General features: G+C 37.0%; 1 protein-coding gene across 10 annotated transcripts in view; it reads left to right on the top strand.

Annotated features, from left to right (window-relative positions):
• Positions 1-20148, top strand: part of PCDH15 (protocadherin related 15) — a 910832-nt gene that overhangs the window by 782206 nt on the left and 108478 nt on the right. For all 10 annotated transcript variants that reach the window (XM_018041648.1, XM_018041647.1, XM_005698156.2 and 7 more), the window contains one exon: positions 14782-14909. In XM_018041648.1, the coding sequence (XP_017897137.1) occupies positions 14782-14909 (128 nt within the window). The remainder of the gene's footprint in view (positions 1-14781; positions 14910-20148) is intronic.

Here is a 20148-nt window from a genome sequence, read left to right as displayed (position 1 = left end):
ATTGGCAGTTTGATCTCTGGTTTTTCTGCCTTTTCTAAACCCAGCTTGTACATCTGGAATTCTTGGTTCATGTAGTACTGAAGCCTAACTTGAAGGATTTTGAGCATTACCTTGTTAGCATGTGAAATGAGTGCAATTGTGTGGTAATTTGAACATTCTTTGTCATTGTTCATCTTTGGGACTGGAATGAAAACTGACTTCCAGTCCTGTGACCTCTGCTGAGTTTTCCAAATTTGTTGACATATTGAATGCAGGACTTTAACAGCATCATCTTTTAGGATTTGAAATAACTCAGCTGGAAATTCTATCACCTCCATTAGCTTTGTTCATAGTAATGTTTCCTAAGGCCCACATAACTTCATTTTCCAGGATATCTGGCTCTAGGTGAATGAACACATCATTATGGTTACCTGGATCATTAAGACTTTTTTTTTAATAGTTTGTCTGTATATTCTTGTCACTTCTTAATCTCTTCTGCTTCTATTAGGTCCTTCAGTTTCTATCTTTATAATGCCATCCTTGCATGAAATGTTTCCTTGGTATCTCCAGTTTTCTTCAAGAGACCTCTAGTCTTTCCCATTCTATTGTTTTCCTCTATTTCTTTTCATTGCTCATCTAAGAATGTTTATTTATATATTATTTATATAAGAATGTTTACTTATCTATTAAGTGTTTATTTATATAATTTACCAAATTCATCAAATGTTGCTTCTATTTAAGTGAAATAACTTTGGGCTTAAACCCATACTTTTGACTACGTGTCTAAAATACAAATATCATTTAATGGCCTATTCAAACATAATTATTTTTTTTCTGAGCTATGACTTTGCATTTCAGGGTAAAGTAATCCTTTTTAAGTTTGTATGTCCACAGAGTATTTTTACATCAAATATTGTAATGTATGTCTTTCTCAAAGACTTGACATTTTTAAATGAATTTTTCACAAATCTATAGTCTTGCCATATAAACAAGACTATGCATAATTAATATAGCACTTTTACTGTCTCCCAAGAGTTTTTATACTATTTAACTTCTATTTGCAGTAAAAGTATATGTATTTTTCCACTACATTATTTTATATTTCTTACATAATATGCCACATGAAACAATTTTATTTTGTAATTCAATGCTAGGAATTATTTTTCAATTTCATGAAATTGGTATTCTTCCTCATTCAGAAAATAACGACAACAATAATACCTTCTCTCTCCTATCTTGAAAGTCAGGAAACTCAGACATATTTGATACAGTGAGACCTTGATGTACTTAATGCTTTACATATATTTGTTTACTTAATTCAGTTACTTAAATATAATTGTATGTGTGCATGTGAAAGTCACTCAGTTGTGTCTGCCTCTTTACGCCCCGTGCACGGTAAAGCCCTTGGGGCTCCTCCATCCATAGAATTTTCCTCCATCCATGGAATTTTCCAGGCAAGAATACTAGAGTTGATTGCCATTCCCTTCTCCAGAGCATCTTCCTGACCCAAACTCAGGTCTCTTGCATTGCAGGCAGATTCTTTACCATCTGAGCCACCAGGGAAGCCTTTATATACTACCTTGTTATTGTTGAGAAACTTAGCTCATAAAGGGTAAATAACACATGTAAGGTCACACTGTATACATGGAGTATTACTGGCATCTCACCCAAGCTCTGGCTCCACAACGTGTGCTTAAATGTGTTTATTTCCCAGTTCACCACTACAGAAGTTTTATTGGTCCTTATGGCTTCTCTATTAAGCTGCTTTTGTGGAGAGAGCTGGAATTTAATAGATAAAAATAAATTAAAATAGTGCCTTTTTATTTTGAATGGAAAAACACTGAACTAAAAGTCATCATCATTCCCTTGCAAATGCTTTAAAATGCATCAGTTTGCTTTCAGAGATTATCACAAAATTGTAAGCAAAACCAGTGAAAAGAAATAATATTGCATTCTTAGCTTCTATGTTGATGGTTACAGTTTATAGGGAAAATAAGTTTATTAAATTTTCCTAATGAGAAAACTATGTTAATATGGACACAAAGCCAAACTGTAATTAATATTTAGAATATTACTCTCCTGTTATCTTATCACTATGGTGAAATTATCAATGTCATCATTTTCTTCACTAAAAGACGTAGCTAAAAATCAAGTGTATGTTAAATCCAAGCACAAGGTTTTGAAGCCAGTAGTTACATACTGTTACTACTTTAGTTCAGCTATTAACCTTTCACAAACACATACACAAAAAGGTATGTTTTAGATACAAGCAATTAAAATCATGCAAAAGTGAATTAACATCAAGCTAAATTAAAATATTATTCAAATGAATCTTAAAATATTCAGTTTCTCTTGCTGCCTAGCTATTTAAAATAAACAGTGTATATAAGTATAACTAAGAATAATTCCTGCAGAGAAAAAAGCTGAGAAATAAGAAATAGGGACTTTTCTCATTCTAACATACTTAATAATTTATTTTTCAAAAAATCATATAAATATATTATATTCCTCCTAATTCCATATAATAGACAAACTATATCATATTTCCTATATACTTTTTATTCAAACTCTATTATCCTAGTGAATAACTATAAACCCCTTAGTAGGGTTAGATTAAATGCTGACCTTAGATGATCCTTTTGTTCTTATATCTTACTTTATCTCTAGAAACAATCATTTATCTGAAATATAAATTAGGGCAGAGGAACAAAAAGGAAGTTACTATAGTTCATGGAATTCTGAATGATTTTAGACTTGTTCGTTGTTCAGTTGCTAAGTAGTGTCCGACTCTTTGTGACCCCATGGACTATAGCATGCCAGACTTTGTTACCCTTCACTATCTCCCTGACTTTTTTCAAACTCATGCCCATTGAGTCAGTGATGCCATCCATCCATCTTACCCTCTGTTGCCTTCTTTTCTTCCTGCCTTCAATCTTCCCCAGCATCAAGGTTTTTTTTTTTTTTTTTTCCAATGAGTCGCCTGTTCCCATCAGATGGCCAAAGTTTTGGAGCTTAAGTTTCAGCATCAGAACTTCCAATGAATATTCAGATTTGATTTCCTTTAGGGTTGATTGGTATGATATCCTTGCGGTCAAAGGGTCTCTTAAGAATGTTCTCCAGCACCACAATTCAAAAGGATCAACTCTTAAGCACTCAGCCTTCTTTATGCTCCAAATCTTACATGTGTACAGACCACTGGGAAAAAAAAAAAAAAAAACAGAGCTTTGACTACACAGACCTTTCTCGGCAAAGTGATGTTTTTTTAACTTGCTGTCTAGCTTTATCATAGCTTTCCCTCCAAGGAGTTCAGTTCAGTTCAGTCACTCAGTCATGTCTGACACTTTGCGACCCCATGGACTGCAGCACTCCAGGCTTCCCTGTCCATCACCAACTCCCAGAGCTTGCTCAAACTCATGTTCTTTGAGTCAGTGATGCCATCTAACCATCTCATCCTCTGTCATCCCTCTCTCCTCCTGCCTTCAATCTTTCCCAGCAGAAGGGTCTTTTCCAATGAGTCAGTTCTTCCCATCTGGTCACCAAAGTATTGGAGTTTCAGCTTCAGCATCAGTCCTTCCAATGAATATCCAAGGAGTAAGTGTCTTTCAATTTCATGGCTGCAGTCACATCTGAAGTGATTTTTGGAGCCCAAGAAAAAATTCTGTCACTGCTTCCATATTATCCCCTTCTATTTGCCATGAAATAGTGGAACCAGATGCCATGATCTTAGTTTTCTTGAACGTTGAGTTTTCAGCCACCTTGTTCACTCTCCTCTATTACATTCATCAAGACTTTCTTTAGTTCCTCTTCGCTTTCTGCCATTAGAGTGGTATTCATCTGCATACCTGAGGTTATTGATATTTCTCCCATCAATCTTGATTCTAGCTTGTGAGTCATCCAACCCAGCATTTCCCATGATGTACTCTGCATCAGTTCAGTTCAGTCAGTCACTCAATCGTGTCTGACTCTTGTGACCCCATGAATTGCAGCACGCCAGGCCTCCCTGTCCACCACCATCTCCTGGAGTTCACTCAGACTCACGTCCATCGAGTCAGTGATGCCATCCAGCCATCTCATCCTCTGTTGTCACCACTCCTCCTGCCCCCAATCCCTCCCAGCATCAGAATCTTTTCCAATGAGTCAACTCTTAGCACTAGGTGGCTAAAGTACTGGAGATTCAGCCTTAGCATCATTCCTTCCAATGAAATCCCAGGGCTGATCTCCTTCAGAATGGACTGGTTGGATCTCCTTGCAGTACAAGAGACTCTCAAGAGGCTTCTCCAACACCACAGTTTAACAGTAGCAATTCTTTGGCACTCAGTTTCTTCACAGTTCAACTCTCACATCCATACATGACCACAGGAAAAACCATAGTCTTGACTAGATGAACTTTGTTGGCAAAGTAATGTCTGTGCTTTTCAATATGCTATCTAGGTTGGTCATAACTTTTCTTCCAAGGAGTAAGTGTCTTTTAATTTCATGGCTGCAGTCACCATCTAAAGTGATTTGGGAGCACAAAAGAAAAAAAGTCTGACACTGTTTCCACTGTTTCCCCATCTACTTCCTAGGAGGTGATGGGACCAGATGCCATGATGTTCATTTTCTGAATATTGAGCTTCAAGCCAACTCTTTCACTCTCCTCTTTCACTTTCATAGAGGCTTTTTAGCTCCTCTTCATCTTCTGCCATAAGGGTGCCGTCATCTGCATATCTGAGGTTATTGATATTTCTCCTGGCAATCTTGATTCCAGCTTGTGTTTCTTCCAGTCCAGCATTTCTCATGATGTATTCTGTATAGAAGTTAAATAAGCAGGGTGACCGTATATAGCCTTGACATACTCCTTTTCCTATTTGGAACCAGTCTGTTGTTCCATGTCCAGTTCTAACTGTTCCTTCCTGAGCTGCATATAGGCTTCTCAAGAGGCAGGTCAGGTGGTCTGGTATTCCCATCTCTTTTAGAATTTTCCACAGCTTATTGTGATCCACACAGTCAAAGGCTTTGGCATAATCAATAAAGCTGAAATAGATGTTTTTCTGGAACTCTCTTGTTTTTGCCATGATCCACCCACTTGAACATCTGGAAGTTCACGGTTCACATCTTGCTGAAGCCTGGCTTGGAGAATTTTGAGCATTACTTTACTAGCGTGTGAGATGAGTGCAATTGTGCAGTAGTTTGAGCATTCTTGGCATTGCCTTTCTTTGGGATTGGAATGAAAATGATCTTTTCCAGTCCTGTGGCCTCTGCTGAGTTTTCCAAATTTTCTGGCATATTGAGTGCAGAACTTTCACAGCATCATCTTCCAGGATTTGAAACAGCTCAATTGGAATTTCATCACCTCCACTAGCTTTGTTCATAGTGATGCTTTCTAAGGCCCACTTGACTTCACATTCCAGGATGTCTGGCTCTAGGTTAGTGATCACACCATCATAATTATCTTGGTCGTGAAGATCTTTTTTGTACAGTTCTTCTGTGTATTCTTGCCACCTCTTCTTAATATCTTCTGCTTCTGTTAGGTCCATACGATTTCTGTCCTTTATGGAGCCCATCTTTGCATGAAATGTTCTCTTGGTATCTCTAATTTTCTTGAAGATATCTCTAGTCTTTCCCATTCTGTTATTTTCATCTATTTCTTTCCATTGATCACCTAGGAAGGCTTTCTTATCTCTTCTTGCTATTGTTTGGCACTCTGCATTCAGATGCTTATATCTTTCCTTTTCTCCTTTTCTTTTCACTTCTCTTCTCTTCTTTCGCATCTGTTTTTAAGGCCTTCTCAGACAGCCATTTTGCTTTTTTGCATTTCTTTTCCATGGGGATGGTCTTGATCCCTGTCTCCTATACGATGTCATGAACCTCATTCCATAGTTCATCAGGCACTCTATCAGATTTAATCCTTTAAATCTATTTCTAACTTCCACTGTATAATCATAAGGGATTTGATTTAGGTCATACTCTAATGATCTGGTGGTTTTCCCTACTTTCTTCAATTTCAGTCTGAATTTTGGAATAAGTAGTTCATGATCTGAGCCACAGTCAGCTCCTGGTCTTGTTTTTGTTGACTGTATAGAGCTTCTCCATCTTTGGCTGCAAAGAATAGAATCAATCCGATTTCGGTATTGACCATCTGGTGATGTCCATGTGTAGAGTCTTCTCTTGTGTTGTTGGAAGAAGGTGTTTGCTATGACCAGTGCGTTCTCTTGGTCAAACTCTATTAGCCTTTGCCCTGCTTCACTCCGTACTCCAAGGCCAACTTTGCCTGTTACTCCAGGTGTTTCTTGACTTCCTACTTTTCATTCTAGTCCCCTATAATGAAAAGGACATCTTTTTGCGGTGTTAGTTCCAAAAGGTCTTGTAGGTCTTCATAGAACTGTTCAACTTCAGCTTCTTCAGCATTATTGTTTGGGCCATAACCGTGGATAACTGTGATATTGAATGGTTTCCATTGGAAACAAACAGAGATCATTCTGTCATTTTTGAGATTGCAGCCAAGTACTGCATTTCAGACTCTTTTGTTGACCATGATGGCTACTCCATTTCTTCTGAGGGATTCCTGCCCGCAGTAGTAGATATAATGGTCCTCTGAGTTAAATTCACCCTTTCCTGTCCATTTTAGTTCACTGATTCCTAGAATATTGACGTTCATTCTTCCCATCTCTTGTTTGACCACTTCCAATTTGTCTTGATTCATGGACTTGACATTCCAGGTTCCTGTGCAACATTGCTCTTTACAGCATCAGACCTTACTTCTATCACCAGTCACATCCACAACTGGGTATTGTTTTTGCTTTGGCTCCATACCTTCATTCTTTCTAGAGTTATTTCTCCACTGATCTCCAGTAACGTGTTGGGCACCTACTGACCTGGGGAGTTCCTCTTTCAGTATCCTATCATTTTGCCTTTTCATACTGTTCATGGCAGGAATACTGAAGTGGTTTACCATTCCCTTCTCCAGTGGACCACATTCTGTCAGACCTCTCCACAATGACCCGCCCATCTTGGGTTGCCCCACGGGCATGGCTTAGTTTCATTGAGTTAGACAAGGCTGTGGTTCTAGTGTGATTAGATTGACTAGTTTTCTGTGAGTATGATTTTAGTCTGTCTGCCCTCTGATGTCCTCTTGCAGCACCTACCATCTTACTTGGGTTTCTCTTACCTTGGGGGTGGGGTATCTCTTCACGTCTGCTCCAGCAAAGTGCAGCCCCTGCTCAGTACCTTGTATGAGGGGTATCTCCTCACAGCTGCCTCTCCTGACCTTGAAAGTGGAATAGCCCCTCTAGGCCCTCCTGTGCCCTTGTAGCCACTGCTCCTTGGATGTGGTGTTGCTCCATAGAAGTCTAATAAGCAGGGTGATAATATACAGCCTTCTACCTCTTTCCAGTTTGGAACCAGTCTGCTTTTCCATGGCTGATTCTAACTGTTGCTTCTTGACCTGTATACAGGTTTCTTAGAAGACAGGTAAAGTGGTCTGATGGTTCTGTCTCTAAGAATTTTCCATAGTTTGTTGTGATCCACACTGCCAGAAGTTTAGCATAGTCAATGAAGCAAAAGAAGGTGTTTCTCTGGAATTCTCTTGCCTTTTTTTTTAATGATCCAATGTAGAGTGGCAATTTAACCTCTTGTTCCTCTGCCTTTTCAAAGCCCAGCTTATATATCTGAAGGCTTTTGGTTCATGTACTGCGAAAGCCTACCTTGAAGGATTTTGAACATTACCTTGCTAGCATGTGAAATGAGCTGAAATGTGCTGTAGTTCAAACATTCCTTGGCATTGCCTTTCTTCGGGATTGAAACAAAAACTGACTTTTTCCAGTCCTGTGGTCACTACTCAGTTTTCCAAATTTGCTAACATATTGAGTGCTTCCCTTTAACAACATAATTTTCTAATATTTGAAATAGCTCAGCTGGAATTCTATCACCGTTCCAGCAGCTTTTTTGGTAATAGTGCTTCCTAGACAGCATATTAAAAGCAAAGACATCACTTTGCTGACAAAGATCCATATAGTCAAAGCTATGGTTTTTCCAGTAGTCATGTATGGATGTGAGAGCTGGATGATAAAGAAAGCTGAGCGCTGAAGAATTGACACTTTTGAACTGTGGTGTTGGAGAAGACTCTTGAGAGCCTTGGACTGCAGTCTTGGACTGCAGTCTTGGACTGCAGGGTGATCCAACCAGTCAATCCCAAAGGAAATCAGTCCTGAATATTCTTTGGAAGGACTAATGCTGAAGCTCCAATACTTTGGCAACCTGATGCAAAGAGTTGATTTATTGGAAAATACCCTGATGCTGGGAAAAATTGAGGTTCGAAGAATAAAGGGGCGACAGAGAATGAGATGGCTTAATCGAATCAACAACTTTAGATTTAGCATTTTCCTAATATTAAACCTAAAACAACTGTAATCTTTAAGAGAGATACTCATTCTTAAAACAATATGCAATTGTTTGGCACTATTATTTCTCAGGGCTTAAATATATATCATCTCATTTATGGGGATGAAATATAGTGATTAATTTTATTTAAGTAAATACCAGGTAGGGATTTGGTAACAATTTTAGTTAATTCCACATTTATTAAACACCTATTATGTGCTTCTAAAATTTTATTTGACAGTAAATAAAGTACAATAATAGCATTACAGGAAAAATAGCATAAAAGTTAGTGTGTGTGTGTGTGTGTGTGTGTGTGCAATTTAAGAAGGATTTAACTTTGACCTTTTGGCACCAACAAAGTACAAAATACATAAGTATGGTAGTCCAACCATTGTTTAAAGTTCTCTGCAATAGAATTACATTATGATACAATTCAAAAAGTCAGTTTAATGTGTTACATCGTGTAGAATATTTAACAATAAGAAAAGTGCCATCTTTGGATTCAGTCTAGTCTAGTGCGTTTTCTTTCAAACTAAACTCTTTAATTCCCAAGTATGATAATCAATACCTCTTTGATGTATATATGCTAGAAATAATTAGATGTTTGGTTGAAGTCTAGAGCATTCACACTGAGAGAATATCAGGAGCAGGTGCCACTACCAATAAGCAATGATAGGAGTGGAGATGAACAAGATTGAATCTCTGACTTTAAAGAACTCAGTGAAGATGGTGATAAACAATGTTTTATCAAATAATTGCAGCTCATTTTACCCATTTTAACTGAGTCCTTTATTGAAGACATGTGCATGTACATGGCCTCAGGAGAGGATTTTGTTATATATTTGCAAAAACTTTTCGTTTTATTTTCATTCCTCTAATCTCTTTCACTCTCTCATTTTAATTAAGGTTTTTTACAATCTCATCATTATTCACATTTTGGGCTAGATAATTTTCTGTCATAGAGGCATGTCCTATTCATCACAGGGTATTTCTCAGCATCTTTGGCCATTATCAACTAAATTCTAGTATCACTCTCCCCACTGCCTCACCCTCTGCAGATATCACTACCAAAAACATCTCTGGATGGGCAAAATTAATCATAATTAAGAACCATTGCTTTTACTCGTTAAATCATTATTTAGAAAGTATTTTATGAGAACCCAGTGCAACATAGGCAATAGGTTGTCATGTGGATAGAAGGGCTTCCTAGATGGCACTAATGGTTAAAAAAAAAAAAAAAAAAAAAAAAAAAAAACTGGCCAGTGAAGGAGATGCAGGACACTCTGGTTCAGTCGCTGAGTCGGGAAAATTCTGAAGAGGAGGACATAACAACCCACTCTGTGTTCTTGTCTGGAGAATCCCATAAACAGAGGAGCCTGGTGGGTTGCAGCCCATGGGACCACAAAAGAGTCTGATACAACTTAGCACTTAAATAACAACAAGAGAAAGCTAATAGCACAAAATTAATTATTGCAAAGGAAAGGGGCAAATCCAAACCAAATTTGGTCTTGAAAAACATAGTCTAGTTGTGGCAAGCGGGGACTGCTCTTCATTGTGGTGCACAGGCTTCTGGTTTCAGTGCTTTCTCTTGTTGCAGAGCACAGGCTGTAGGCACAGAGGCTTCATAATTATAGTGTGTGGGCTCAGCACCTGTGGCTCTTAGGCTTAGTTGCCCTCAGGCATATGGAATTTTCCTGAACCAGGGATTGAAGGGGTGTCTTCTGAATTGCACCACTGGACCACAAGGGAGGCCCAGCATTAGTGATATTTTTACTATCAGTTACTCTTCTGAACCTGTTTCAGCTTATTTAGGATGTCTAAAATAGAACAGAAGATCTGTTCAAGGAGTTTTCTATTCTGACTCATACTTCTTTTTCTTAGCTTTATTTCTTAGTAGCTCTGTTTTCTCTTTCTTTAAACTAATAAGTCCCATGAAGGTAGCTCATGTTTCCTTGCATAAAGGATCATGTCTGGAACTTCTTGACTTGCTGAACCCAAAGGTAATGCCTAAAGAAAATAGTCTCTCATACAACTGGAGAAAAAGAATGTAAGTGAAAGAGGGGAAATGAGGCACTGGGCACCAAAATACATCGAGGGCCACAATGTCTTTTAACCAAATCTCTTGCCAAGTAAATCGTTCATCCAGCTTATAATTTTTCATCCTCTGTAGTTCTCATTGGGAGTTTCTCATTGTCTTACCCAACCAGAAGGGAGACTATAGGAGGGTATCAGGTCATCATGCATCTGTGTTGTTCTCACAATATTCTCTTATACATTTTATCAATACCACTTTACTGTCTTCATCTGCACTCCTTTCTGCATCTTTCTTTTTTGTTATGTGCTTCATAACTACCTTAAATAAAATATATAATATGGAGAAAATAAAAGATTCTGGAAATACTCATAGAGGTAAATAGTAGACTTAAATGAATTTAAATTAGAGTTGCTTCCAAATTTCTGCCGTAGTAATAAATCAAAAACCAAATTAGATGAAAGATAATGATACAGTCCTTAGTTCTCACACTCAGTCAAAGTGTGCGAGCTTCGGAAATTTACCATGTCATGTATATTGCATGCTAGTTAATCAGGAAATCTAAGTGAATACTATCCTAGTGATTAAATTGTAGGGGTGCATTTCGTTATTTTTGGACTTGTCACCAATTATCTTATATTCTTTGATTAGATATATCATAATTTCCACCCCCCTTCTTTCTTCAGATATAATGGACAAGTTTAACTGTGTATATTTAAGTTGTAAAATGTGGTGTTTTGATATACAATGCTATTGCTTTGTCATCAAATTATGTCCAATTCTTTGTGACCTCACCAGGCTCCTCTGTCCATGGGATTTCCTGGCAAGAATACTGGAGTGGTTTGTCACTCCTTTTCCAGGGGATCTTCCCAGTCCAGGAATTGAGCCAGAGCCTCCTTCATTGGCAGGTGGATTATTTACCACTGAACCACATATATACTGTGAAATGCATACCACAAATTAGTTATTACATCCATTAACTCACAAAGTCAGTGTTTGTGTTCTCTCTCTCTCTCTCTCTCTCTCTCTCTCTCTCTCTCTCTGTGGGTGTGTGTGGTAACAACATGTTAAATCTACTCTCTTAGTAGATATGAGTACATGGTATAGTATCATTAAGTATCATCACCATGTTGACCATTAGATCTTCACTTATAGTTTAAGATTCACTATTTTTTTTTTCTAATTATCAAATGTAGAACTCTTAGGTTTGATTCTAGAGATTAAAAATTGTTTGCTACTAAGATGAAAATGGGTGTCATTTTGGATGAACTCTGTTGGTGGCTGACCAGGGTGCAATTCAGAGCCCTGGCGCTGCAGGATAGAAAAGCACAGTCTGCCATCCTTACTTCCTTGCTGGTACCCTTCTCTGTTGGTCTAGCACATTTTTCTCTTTGATTCTAGCTTGTCCAGTTTAGGAATGGTGGGAAAGAGACAAATAAGAGAGAAACTAAATGAGTAGCAGCAAGGCAGTGGTAAAATTCTGGAATTAATTCTCTTGTCTCACTGATCTTTCCCAAGCCAAGCAAAAAGGTGCCCATTTCTAAATTCTTATAAGGATAATAAAGATTATTCATTCATTTACTCAGTTGACACAGAAATATTATACACGTATGATCTACCCACTGTGCCAGTAGCTTCATGTTAATTTGTTATGGTTGAGGATACAATAAAGTAATAAAAGCCAGGTGTGCCTAACAGTTTGTAGGTCATTTGCCCTATATTTGATCCTACATGAAATGCACAAGAAAAGTTTGCTTAGGTACATCAGAATTTTTTTTTTATAATTTAAATCTGCATTTTACAAAATGTTTACCACATAGTCCTCATTTTACTAATTTTTAAGTTATTTTTATCAGATTTTTTGTTAAATGGTCATTTGTGGACTAATAAAAAGTTTTTTCCTTAAAGGTGTGATGATTGAAGAAGTGAGATTAAACGTGTGATGAAGAAATGTATCCCTTACTGTATGTTTGATGTGGTTTAAATTATAAACCCAGTATTTATAAGTCATATAATACTCATCTCTCCACTTATACCTTTTTCAATAAATGCAGCATAGTCTCTGATACACAGTAAAACTTGTTTTCCCTTGGTGGGAATAAGTCCCTAACCTAACCATTTTATACTATATAGATAGATAAATAGATATACACATTATATATATATATATATATATATATATATATATATATGTACAGATACTATATACAGACTTCCTGGGTGGCTCAGCAGTAAGGAATCCACCCTGCAATGCAGGAGACACAGGAGACATGGGTTTGATCCCTGGGTCAGGAAGATCCCCCAGAGAAGGGCATGGCAACCTACTCCAGCATTCTTACCTGGAGAATCCCATGGGCAGAGGAGCTGGTGGGCTATAGTTCATAGGGTAGCAGAGTGGGATATGGCTGAGCAGGCACACACATACTACATATATATGCTGCATTTTTTTTCTTTTTCTTTTGTTTTACTTTACAGTACTGTATTGGTTTTGACATACATTGACATAAATCCACCACGGGTGTACATGAGCTCCCAAACATGAACCCCCCTCCCACCTCCCACCCCACATCATCCCTCCGGATCATCCCCATGCACCAGCCCCAAGCATCCTGTATCCTGCATCCAACATAGACTGGCAATTCGTTTCTTATATGATACTATACATGTTTCAATGCCATTCTCCCAAATCATCCCACCCTCTCCCTCTCCCTCTGAGTCCAAAAGTCTACTCTACACATCTGTGTCTCTTTTGCTGTCTTGCATACAGGGTCATCATTACCATCTTTCTAAATTCCATATATATGTGTTAGTATCCTGTATTGGTGTTTTTCTTTCTGGCTTACTTCACTCTGTATAATCGGCTCCAGTTTCATCCATCTCATTAGAACTGATTCAAATGTATTCTTTTTAATGGCTGAGTAATACTCCATTGTGTATATGTACCACAGCTTTCTTATCCATTCATCTGCTGATGGACATCTAGGTTGTTTCCATGTCCTGGCTATTATAAACAGTGCTATGATGAACAGTGGGGTACATGTGTCTCTTTTTATTCTGATTTCCTCAGTGTGTATGCCCAGCAGAGGGATTGCTGGGTCATTATAGTACTGGCACAAAGACAGAAATATAGATCAATGAAACAAAATAGAAAGCCCAGAGATAAATCCACACACATATGGCCACCTTATCTTTGACAAAGGAGGCAAGAATATACAATGGAGTAAAGACAATCTCTTTAACAAGTGGTGCTGGGAAAACTGGTCAACCACTTGTAAAAGAATAAAACTAGATCACTTTCTAACACCACACACAAAAATAAACTCAAAGTGGATTAAAGATCTAAACGTAAGACCAAAAACTATAAAACTCCTAGAGGAGAACATAGGCAAAACACTCTCCGACATAACCCACAGCAGGATCCTCTATGATCCACCTCCCAGAATACTGGAAATAAAAGCAAAAATAAACAAATGGGATCTAATTAAAATTAAAAGCTTCTGCACAACAAAGGAAACTATAAGCAAGGTGAAAAGACAGCCTTCGGAATGGGAGAAAATAATAGCAAATGAAGCAACTGACAAGGAATTAATCTCAAAAATATACAAGCAGCTCCTGCAGCTCAATTCCAGAAAAATAAACGACCCAATCAAAAAATGGGCCAAAGAACTGAATAGACATTTCTCCAAAGAAGACATACGGATGGCTAACAAACACATGAAAAGATGCTCAACATCACTCATTATTAGAGAAATGCAAATCAAGACCACAATGAGGTACCACTTCACACCAGTTAGAATGGCTGCGATCCAAAAATCTGCAAGCAATAAATGCTGGAGAGGGTGTGGAGAAAAGGGAACCCTCCTACACTGTTAGTGGGAATGCAAACTAGTACAGCCACTATGGAGAACAGTGTGGAGATTCCTTAAAAAATTGCAAATAGAACTGCCTTATATGCTGTATTTTAAGCTAAGAAAATATCATTGCTAGTTACATGCTGAAGAATATTTTTTTTTAATTTATAGCAGACTTTATTATTTCATAAGTTAATATATTGTGTCATTTTGATGCATTTCGATAATGTGTGTGAAGTAATTGCGAGTATGAATGGTTGAGTTGTTTTGTTAAAATTAATAAAACATACTACTTTACTGCCTATTAAATCCAGTAAAATAAATTAAGAAGACATTATAATTAAAGAAATAGCAGCAAGTTAACATTATGATTCCAGAAACATCATTATCAGTGTCCTCTGTGGGTATAGGATATTAAGTATGCCAAATAGGAATGACTATCTGAATTAAGTTATTTACATTGTTCAAAATAAAAAAAATAAAAGTATAAGTGTCTACTCCACTCCATCTTTTTCCAAAGAGTAACCATAAATAAAATATATATTATTTGTTATCTTCCAGGCAATACAGCTAAAGTGTATATTGAGATTCAAGATGAAAATGATCATCCCCCAGTGTTTCAGAAAAAATTCTACATTGGAGGTGTGTCTGAAGATGCAAGGATGTTTGCTTCTGTGCTAAGAGTTAAGGTATGAGAACATTTGTTAAGATACAGAATTAAAAGTGAAAACAAATAGCTCACATTTTGCAAATAAACTATAGCCATATTATTTATATTAATTGAATGCATACTTGTATTGTTTAAATGAAAATCTGAAGCTTACAGATATATGAGTTTAATTAGTCAAACTAAATACATATTAATTATGAGGTGAATGCTGAGTAACTTTTGTGCTTCATTTTCACTATAAAAATAGAAACAAATTTCTTATAATGTTTTACATAGAATAGAATATTAAGATGTATGTTTTCCTAATAGATTTGTATGCCTTTTATATTAAGATTTGATTTAAAATAATTCCCAAGATTCCCAGAATGGAGTCTTATAGCAAATATAAAATTGCTCTTTTCTAATTGAAGAAGTAATGAGATAAATTTTGTATTTTTTTATCAATTATTTTTAAAAATTCAAAACGTTAGTTAAATCAATGTGAAAATAAGCTACTAACATCAGTACTTTAGTACAGATTTTTAAAAACCTTAATAGGTCAAAAATATTTTGCTCATTTTGTGGTAGTTTAAAAATATAACATCTAAGATTAAAGTTGCTGATTTAAAATTTTTATTTATTTAATTACCAAATATGTGTTCAATAGTTAGCAGTACATAAATGTGAAGTGTTTTATAACTAAGAAATAAATTTGCAAATATTTCATTACACTAAGGGAAATTTATAGGCTATAAGACTTTATTAGAGTTATTTTTCTGAAACTAATGATCAAATTTTAAAATAGCTATTAGTGTAGCTAAGAAAATATCTCTAAGAAAATCCAGCTGTTGATTGCTTCTAGTTTGGCACATGAGTAGATAATTGCCTTTCTTTCCCTGTTATCAGGATCATCATGATTGAGTTCTTCTTACATGTGATTTTTATCATCTTACAAACATTCTTAAATAAGAAAGAAAAATCACGCAAATAAAGCATGTGTGTGTACTTGCAAAATATCTCTTTCACAGTGCCGATTCTGACTCTTGATTTGAATCGCCAGTTATAACTAAAATTGGTCTACAGATTTAAGCCAACACATTATATCCAACTTGTATTATGATTAACAAATAACAGTCCTTTGTTGATGATGTTTATATTATTTTACACTTTAGTCTTATAAAGGATTGATTCAGTCCATCCATTTAGTTGGTAAATAATTTTAAAATGTTTATAGTCTGCATTGTTCTAGAAGCTGGACATAGAGCAATTGAAAAATAATCAAACAAAAAAAGACCCCCAAATTCCTCACCCTCCATGCAAACAAACTAGTAGCAGAAACACATTGTAGATCCAATGTCATGTCAAGAGCAAGGCTTGTGTATTTCTAGGAAAGATGCATTCTGGGCATTCTGATACAAAGTCTCTAAAGATGGAGGAATTCAATGTGACTAAAAAGCCTGGCTGGGGATGAGACTGGAAATGCAGCCCAGGACTAGGATATGGTTTTTATCCTTGATGTATTTTGAATGAAATACAAAATGGTTTTGAAAGGTTCTGTCTAGAAGTGTGACATAATCCAATACAAAGGGATTATTTTGAATGCTGTGCAGGGTGAGGAGTGGGAAAAGGTACAAAGTCTTTTAGATAAGAGTAGAAACAGCCCAATGCATCACTAGTCCAGGCAAGAGTTAGTAGTGGCTTAAACCATGGTGGTAGAATATGAAGATGATAAGAAGAAAATGAAAAGAAAGCCAAAAGGATTTGCTGATGTATTATATTAATATGTGGTGCATTCGGGAAAATCAAGGATGACTCAGAGGATTTTGTTCTGAACAGGTCCCCATTACACAGGTCCCCATTACTCCCTCAGGTATTGTGGTGTAGAAATCAAGAGTTCATTTTTGGAAATAGTATGTTTCTGAGGCTTCTTCTATATGCAAGTATGATTCTTGCAGGACAGTTACAGATATTGATTTAGAGTAAGGAAAGAAATCATAGACCAGATTGAAATCATGATATCAAGAAAATGGGTGTAGGTGGAAAAAAGTCCAAAGGCTAAACCTTGGGAAGTCAACACTTAGAGATCCGGAAGAGGATTCAGCAACTGATGCTGAGAAATTGCTGCTGTGAGGTAGCAGGAATAGAAGGAAAATGTAGAGTCCCTGAGCCTCATGAGAACTGGCTGATGAAAGAGGGAGTGATCAACTATCAAGAGCTGCTATGAATAGCATGCCCCTGTGGATTTTTACATGACCACTTATGCTAATGGAAGTACATAGTAGTGGAGTAAAAATTAGCTAAATGCTTAGAGTCCATTGATAAAGGGGATTATTCAAGGAACCTGTAGATGTCAGCAATAAGATAATCAAGTGGGTGATATTATCTGATGATGGCATTTACTTCAGAAGAGTCGGAAGATGGCAAAGGAGATGAAATAAAGTTCTAAAAGCAATGATTCAGAGACAGAAGTCTACCTGCCACTTAGCTACCTCCAGGCATTGTGTTATGTCCAGAACGGGAGTCACTTTTTGAGACAGTCTTGGAAAACAGTATCTTATGTAGAGGAGATGGACAGGGTGGGAGGAATCAAAAAGTAATAGTAATATGGAGAAGGAAGTTGAATATTTAGAGAATATTGATGATGATGGACAATCAATTCCATGGAATCCTGGTAAAATGTTGGTGGTGGAAAAGGTGAAATGAGAAACTGAGTCACATTAGGCTGTGTGAAGAGTTACATAGGAATAAATATCTGGGTGGTGAGAGAAGCAATAGAGAGAACTCATGGACATCTTTTGATGATGTAAGCAGGGATGTGATTGATTGTTTCTTTAGGACTACCAAGAATTCTGGTAAGGACATTCCTTTCTTCAATTGATCAGTGGATTATTCAGGCTAGGGACAAGGGTACATTTTAGAGAAGGAAATTAGGAATCATTCCAGTATTCTTGCCTGGAAAACCCCATTGACAGAGAAGCCCGGTGGGCTACAGTCCATGGGGTCCCACAGAGTTGGACACGACTAAACACACACAAAATACAGAGTAATTGGACTTTCTCAAAGTGCAACAAATGAGTAGGATAGTCTAAGCTGAAGAAACTCAAAGCCCAACCCAGAAGAAGCGAAGTGCAGAGTGTGTGAGCGGAACAGTGATAGGAGGACGGGACCTTAGGAAGTGATGAGGGTAATAAATCTTCAGTGGTGACCATTTACAGATGCTGCCTTTAGCCTTGAACACTGGGAGTTTCTCCTTTCCGAATTTAATCGGAATGAAAGTAAGTTGAGCAGTTCTCAATTCATACTTAGAGCAGCAGAAAAATGTTATTAGAAATAACCCTGGATCAGGGCCAGCCAAGCCCTGATCTTGGCAGAAAGATGATTTAAAAATATAGGGAAGTAGCCTATGATTGTGAAAAATACTTTTTACCACTTATTGTATAATATTTGGTAATGTTAGATTTATGTACCATACATGCAACTTCATTTGTTGTAGTTGCTAATGAAATGCATAAAGATAAATAATAAATTTTAAAAATTGTATTATGTACAGGGAGAGAAAGAGGAACCATGTTATGGACTGACTAAAAAATATGACTGAAATATCAAGTCTAAAACTATGCTTACTAATTTCATATATGGACAAAGGATTAAAAGCATTACTAAAAATATATTAAGAGAAAGGCAACGCAGTGAGAACATTATTGAAGTTAATTATGAAATATAAGTGATATAAGAAAGAAAGTTGTATATGTAGATATATGTGTGTTCTGAAATGGCATATCTTATTTGCTTACAGACAAATTATTTAAAGTTCTTTTTAGAAAATATACATCATGTACCTGGTGTGTGCTGGAAATACAGAGGCAAGAAAAACACACTGTCTCTCTGCCCTTATAAAGTTAACATTCTAATAAACCAGACCAAAAAAGCAAGTAATTATTAAGGCTTTTATTTATGGATGCATGTAGACATTTGGATTCTGGCTCAATAATTCAAATGTTCACAGCATGTTAAAGTAACTCTTGGGTTATGTCAAAGGAAACAGCAAAAGAATCAATTATGGACTATCTGCTACATTTACTATAGTTTAATGATGGGAGTTGGTGATGGACAGGGAGGCCTGGCATGCTGCGATTCATGAGGTCGCAAAGAGTTGGACATGACTGAGCAAATGAACTGAACTGAACTGAACTGAACTGAACTGAATGATGGTATCTCTATCACAGCTGATTCTACTGAATTGATTTTCATTGATCACACCAATTTTAATTGCAAAGAGACAGAGAAGGAGAAGGAAATCAAACGGTATTTTTTCTCTTCAGTCCTTAATATAAGAATTAATGTGCATTAAATGTATCACCCCATATGCCCAAGAGAATTGAAAGCAGGAACTCAAACAGGAATTTGTACATCAGTGTTGGTAGCAGCATTATTCACAATAGCTTAAAGGTGGAAACAATCTATATACCCACTAATGGTTAAGTGGATAAACAAAATGTGCTATGTTGGAAAATTATCTGGCTTAAAAAAGAAGGAAATTATAATATGTGCTACACCTTCAAGATGTTAAGTAAGGCCAACACAGAAGAAAAGATACTATATAATTTCACTTGTATTAGGCTCCTGGAGGAGAAGGCAATGGCAACCCACTCCAGTACTCTTGCCTGGCAAATCCCATGGATGGAGGAGCCTGGTAGGCTTCAGTCCATGGGGTCGCTAGGAGTCAGACCCTACTGAGCAACTTCACTTTCCCTTTTCAGTTTCATGCATTGGAGAAGGAAATGGCAACCCACTCCAGTGTTCTTGCCTGGAGAATCCCAGGGACGGGGGAGCCTGGTGGGCTGCCGTCTATGGGGTCGCACAGAGTCGGACACAACTGAAGTGACTTAGCAGCAGGAGCATCAGGGTCCTGGAGTTCATAAAAAAGGAAAATAGAGTGGTGGTTGCCAGAATTTATGAGAAGGGAATACTAGAGACTTATTGTTTACTTATTACAGAGTTTCAGTTCAGGGTGATGTAAAAGTTCTAGATATAAGTAGTGGTGATGGTAGCAGAACAATGTAAAAGTACTTAATGTTATTGACCAAATCCCTTATGATTATATAGTGGAAGTGAGAAATAGATTTAAGGGCCTAGATCTGATAGATAGAGTGCCTGATGAACTATGGACTGAGGTTCATGACACTGTACAAGAGACAGGGATCAAGACCATCCCCATGGAAAAGAAATGCAAAAAAGCAAAATGGCTGTCTGGGGAGGCCTTACAAATAGCTGTGAAA

This window comes from Capra hircus, chromosome 26 (assembly GCF_001704415.2).
Source record: "Capra hircus breed San Clemente chromosome 26, ASM170441v1, whole genome shotgun sequence".
Classification (NCBI taxonomy): domain Eukaryota; kingdom Metazoa; phylum Chordata; class Mammalia; order Artiodactyla; family Bovidae; genus Capra; species Capra hircus.
This window is presented reverse-complemented; position numbering and strand designations above follow the sequence as displayed.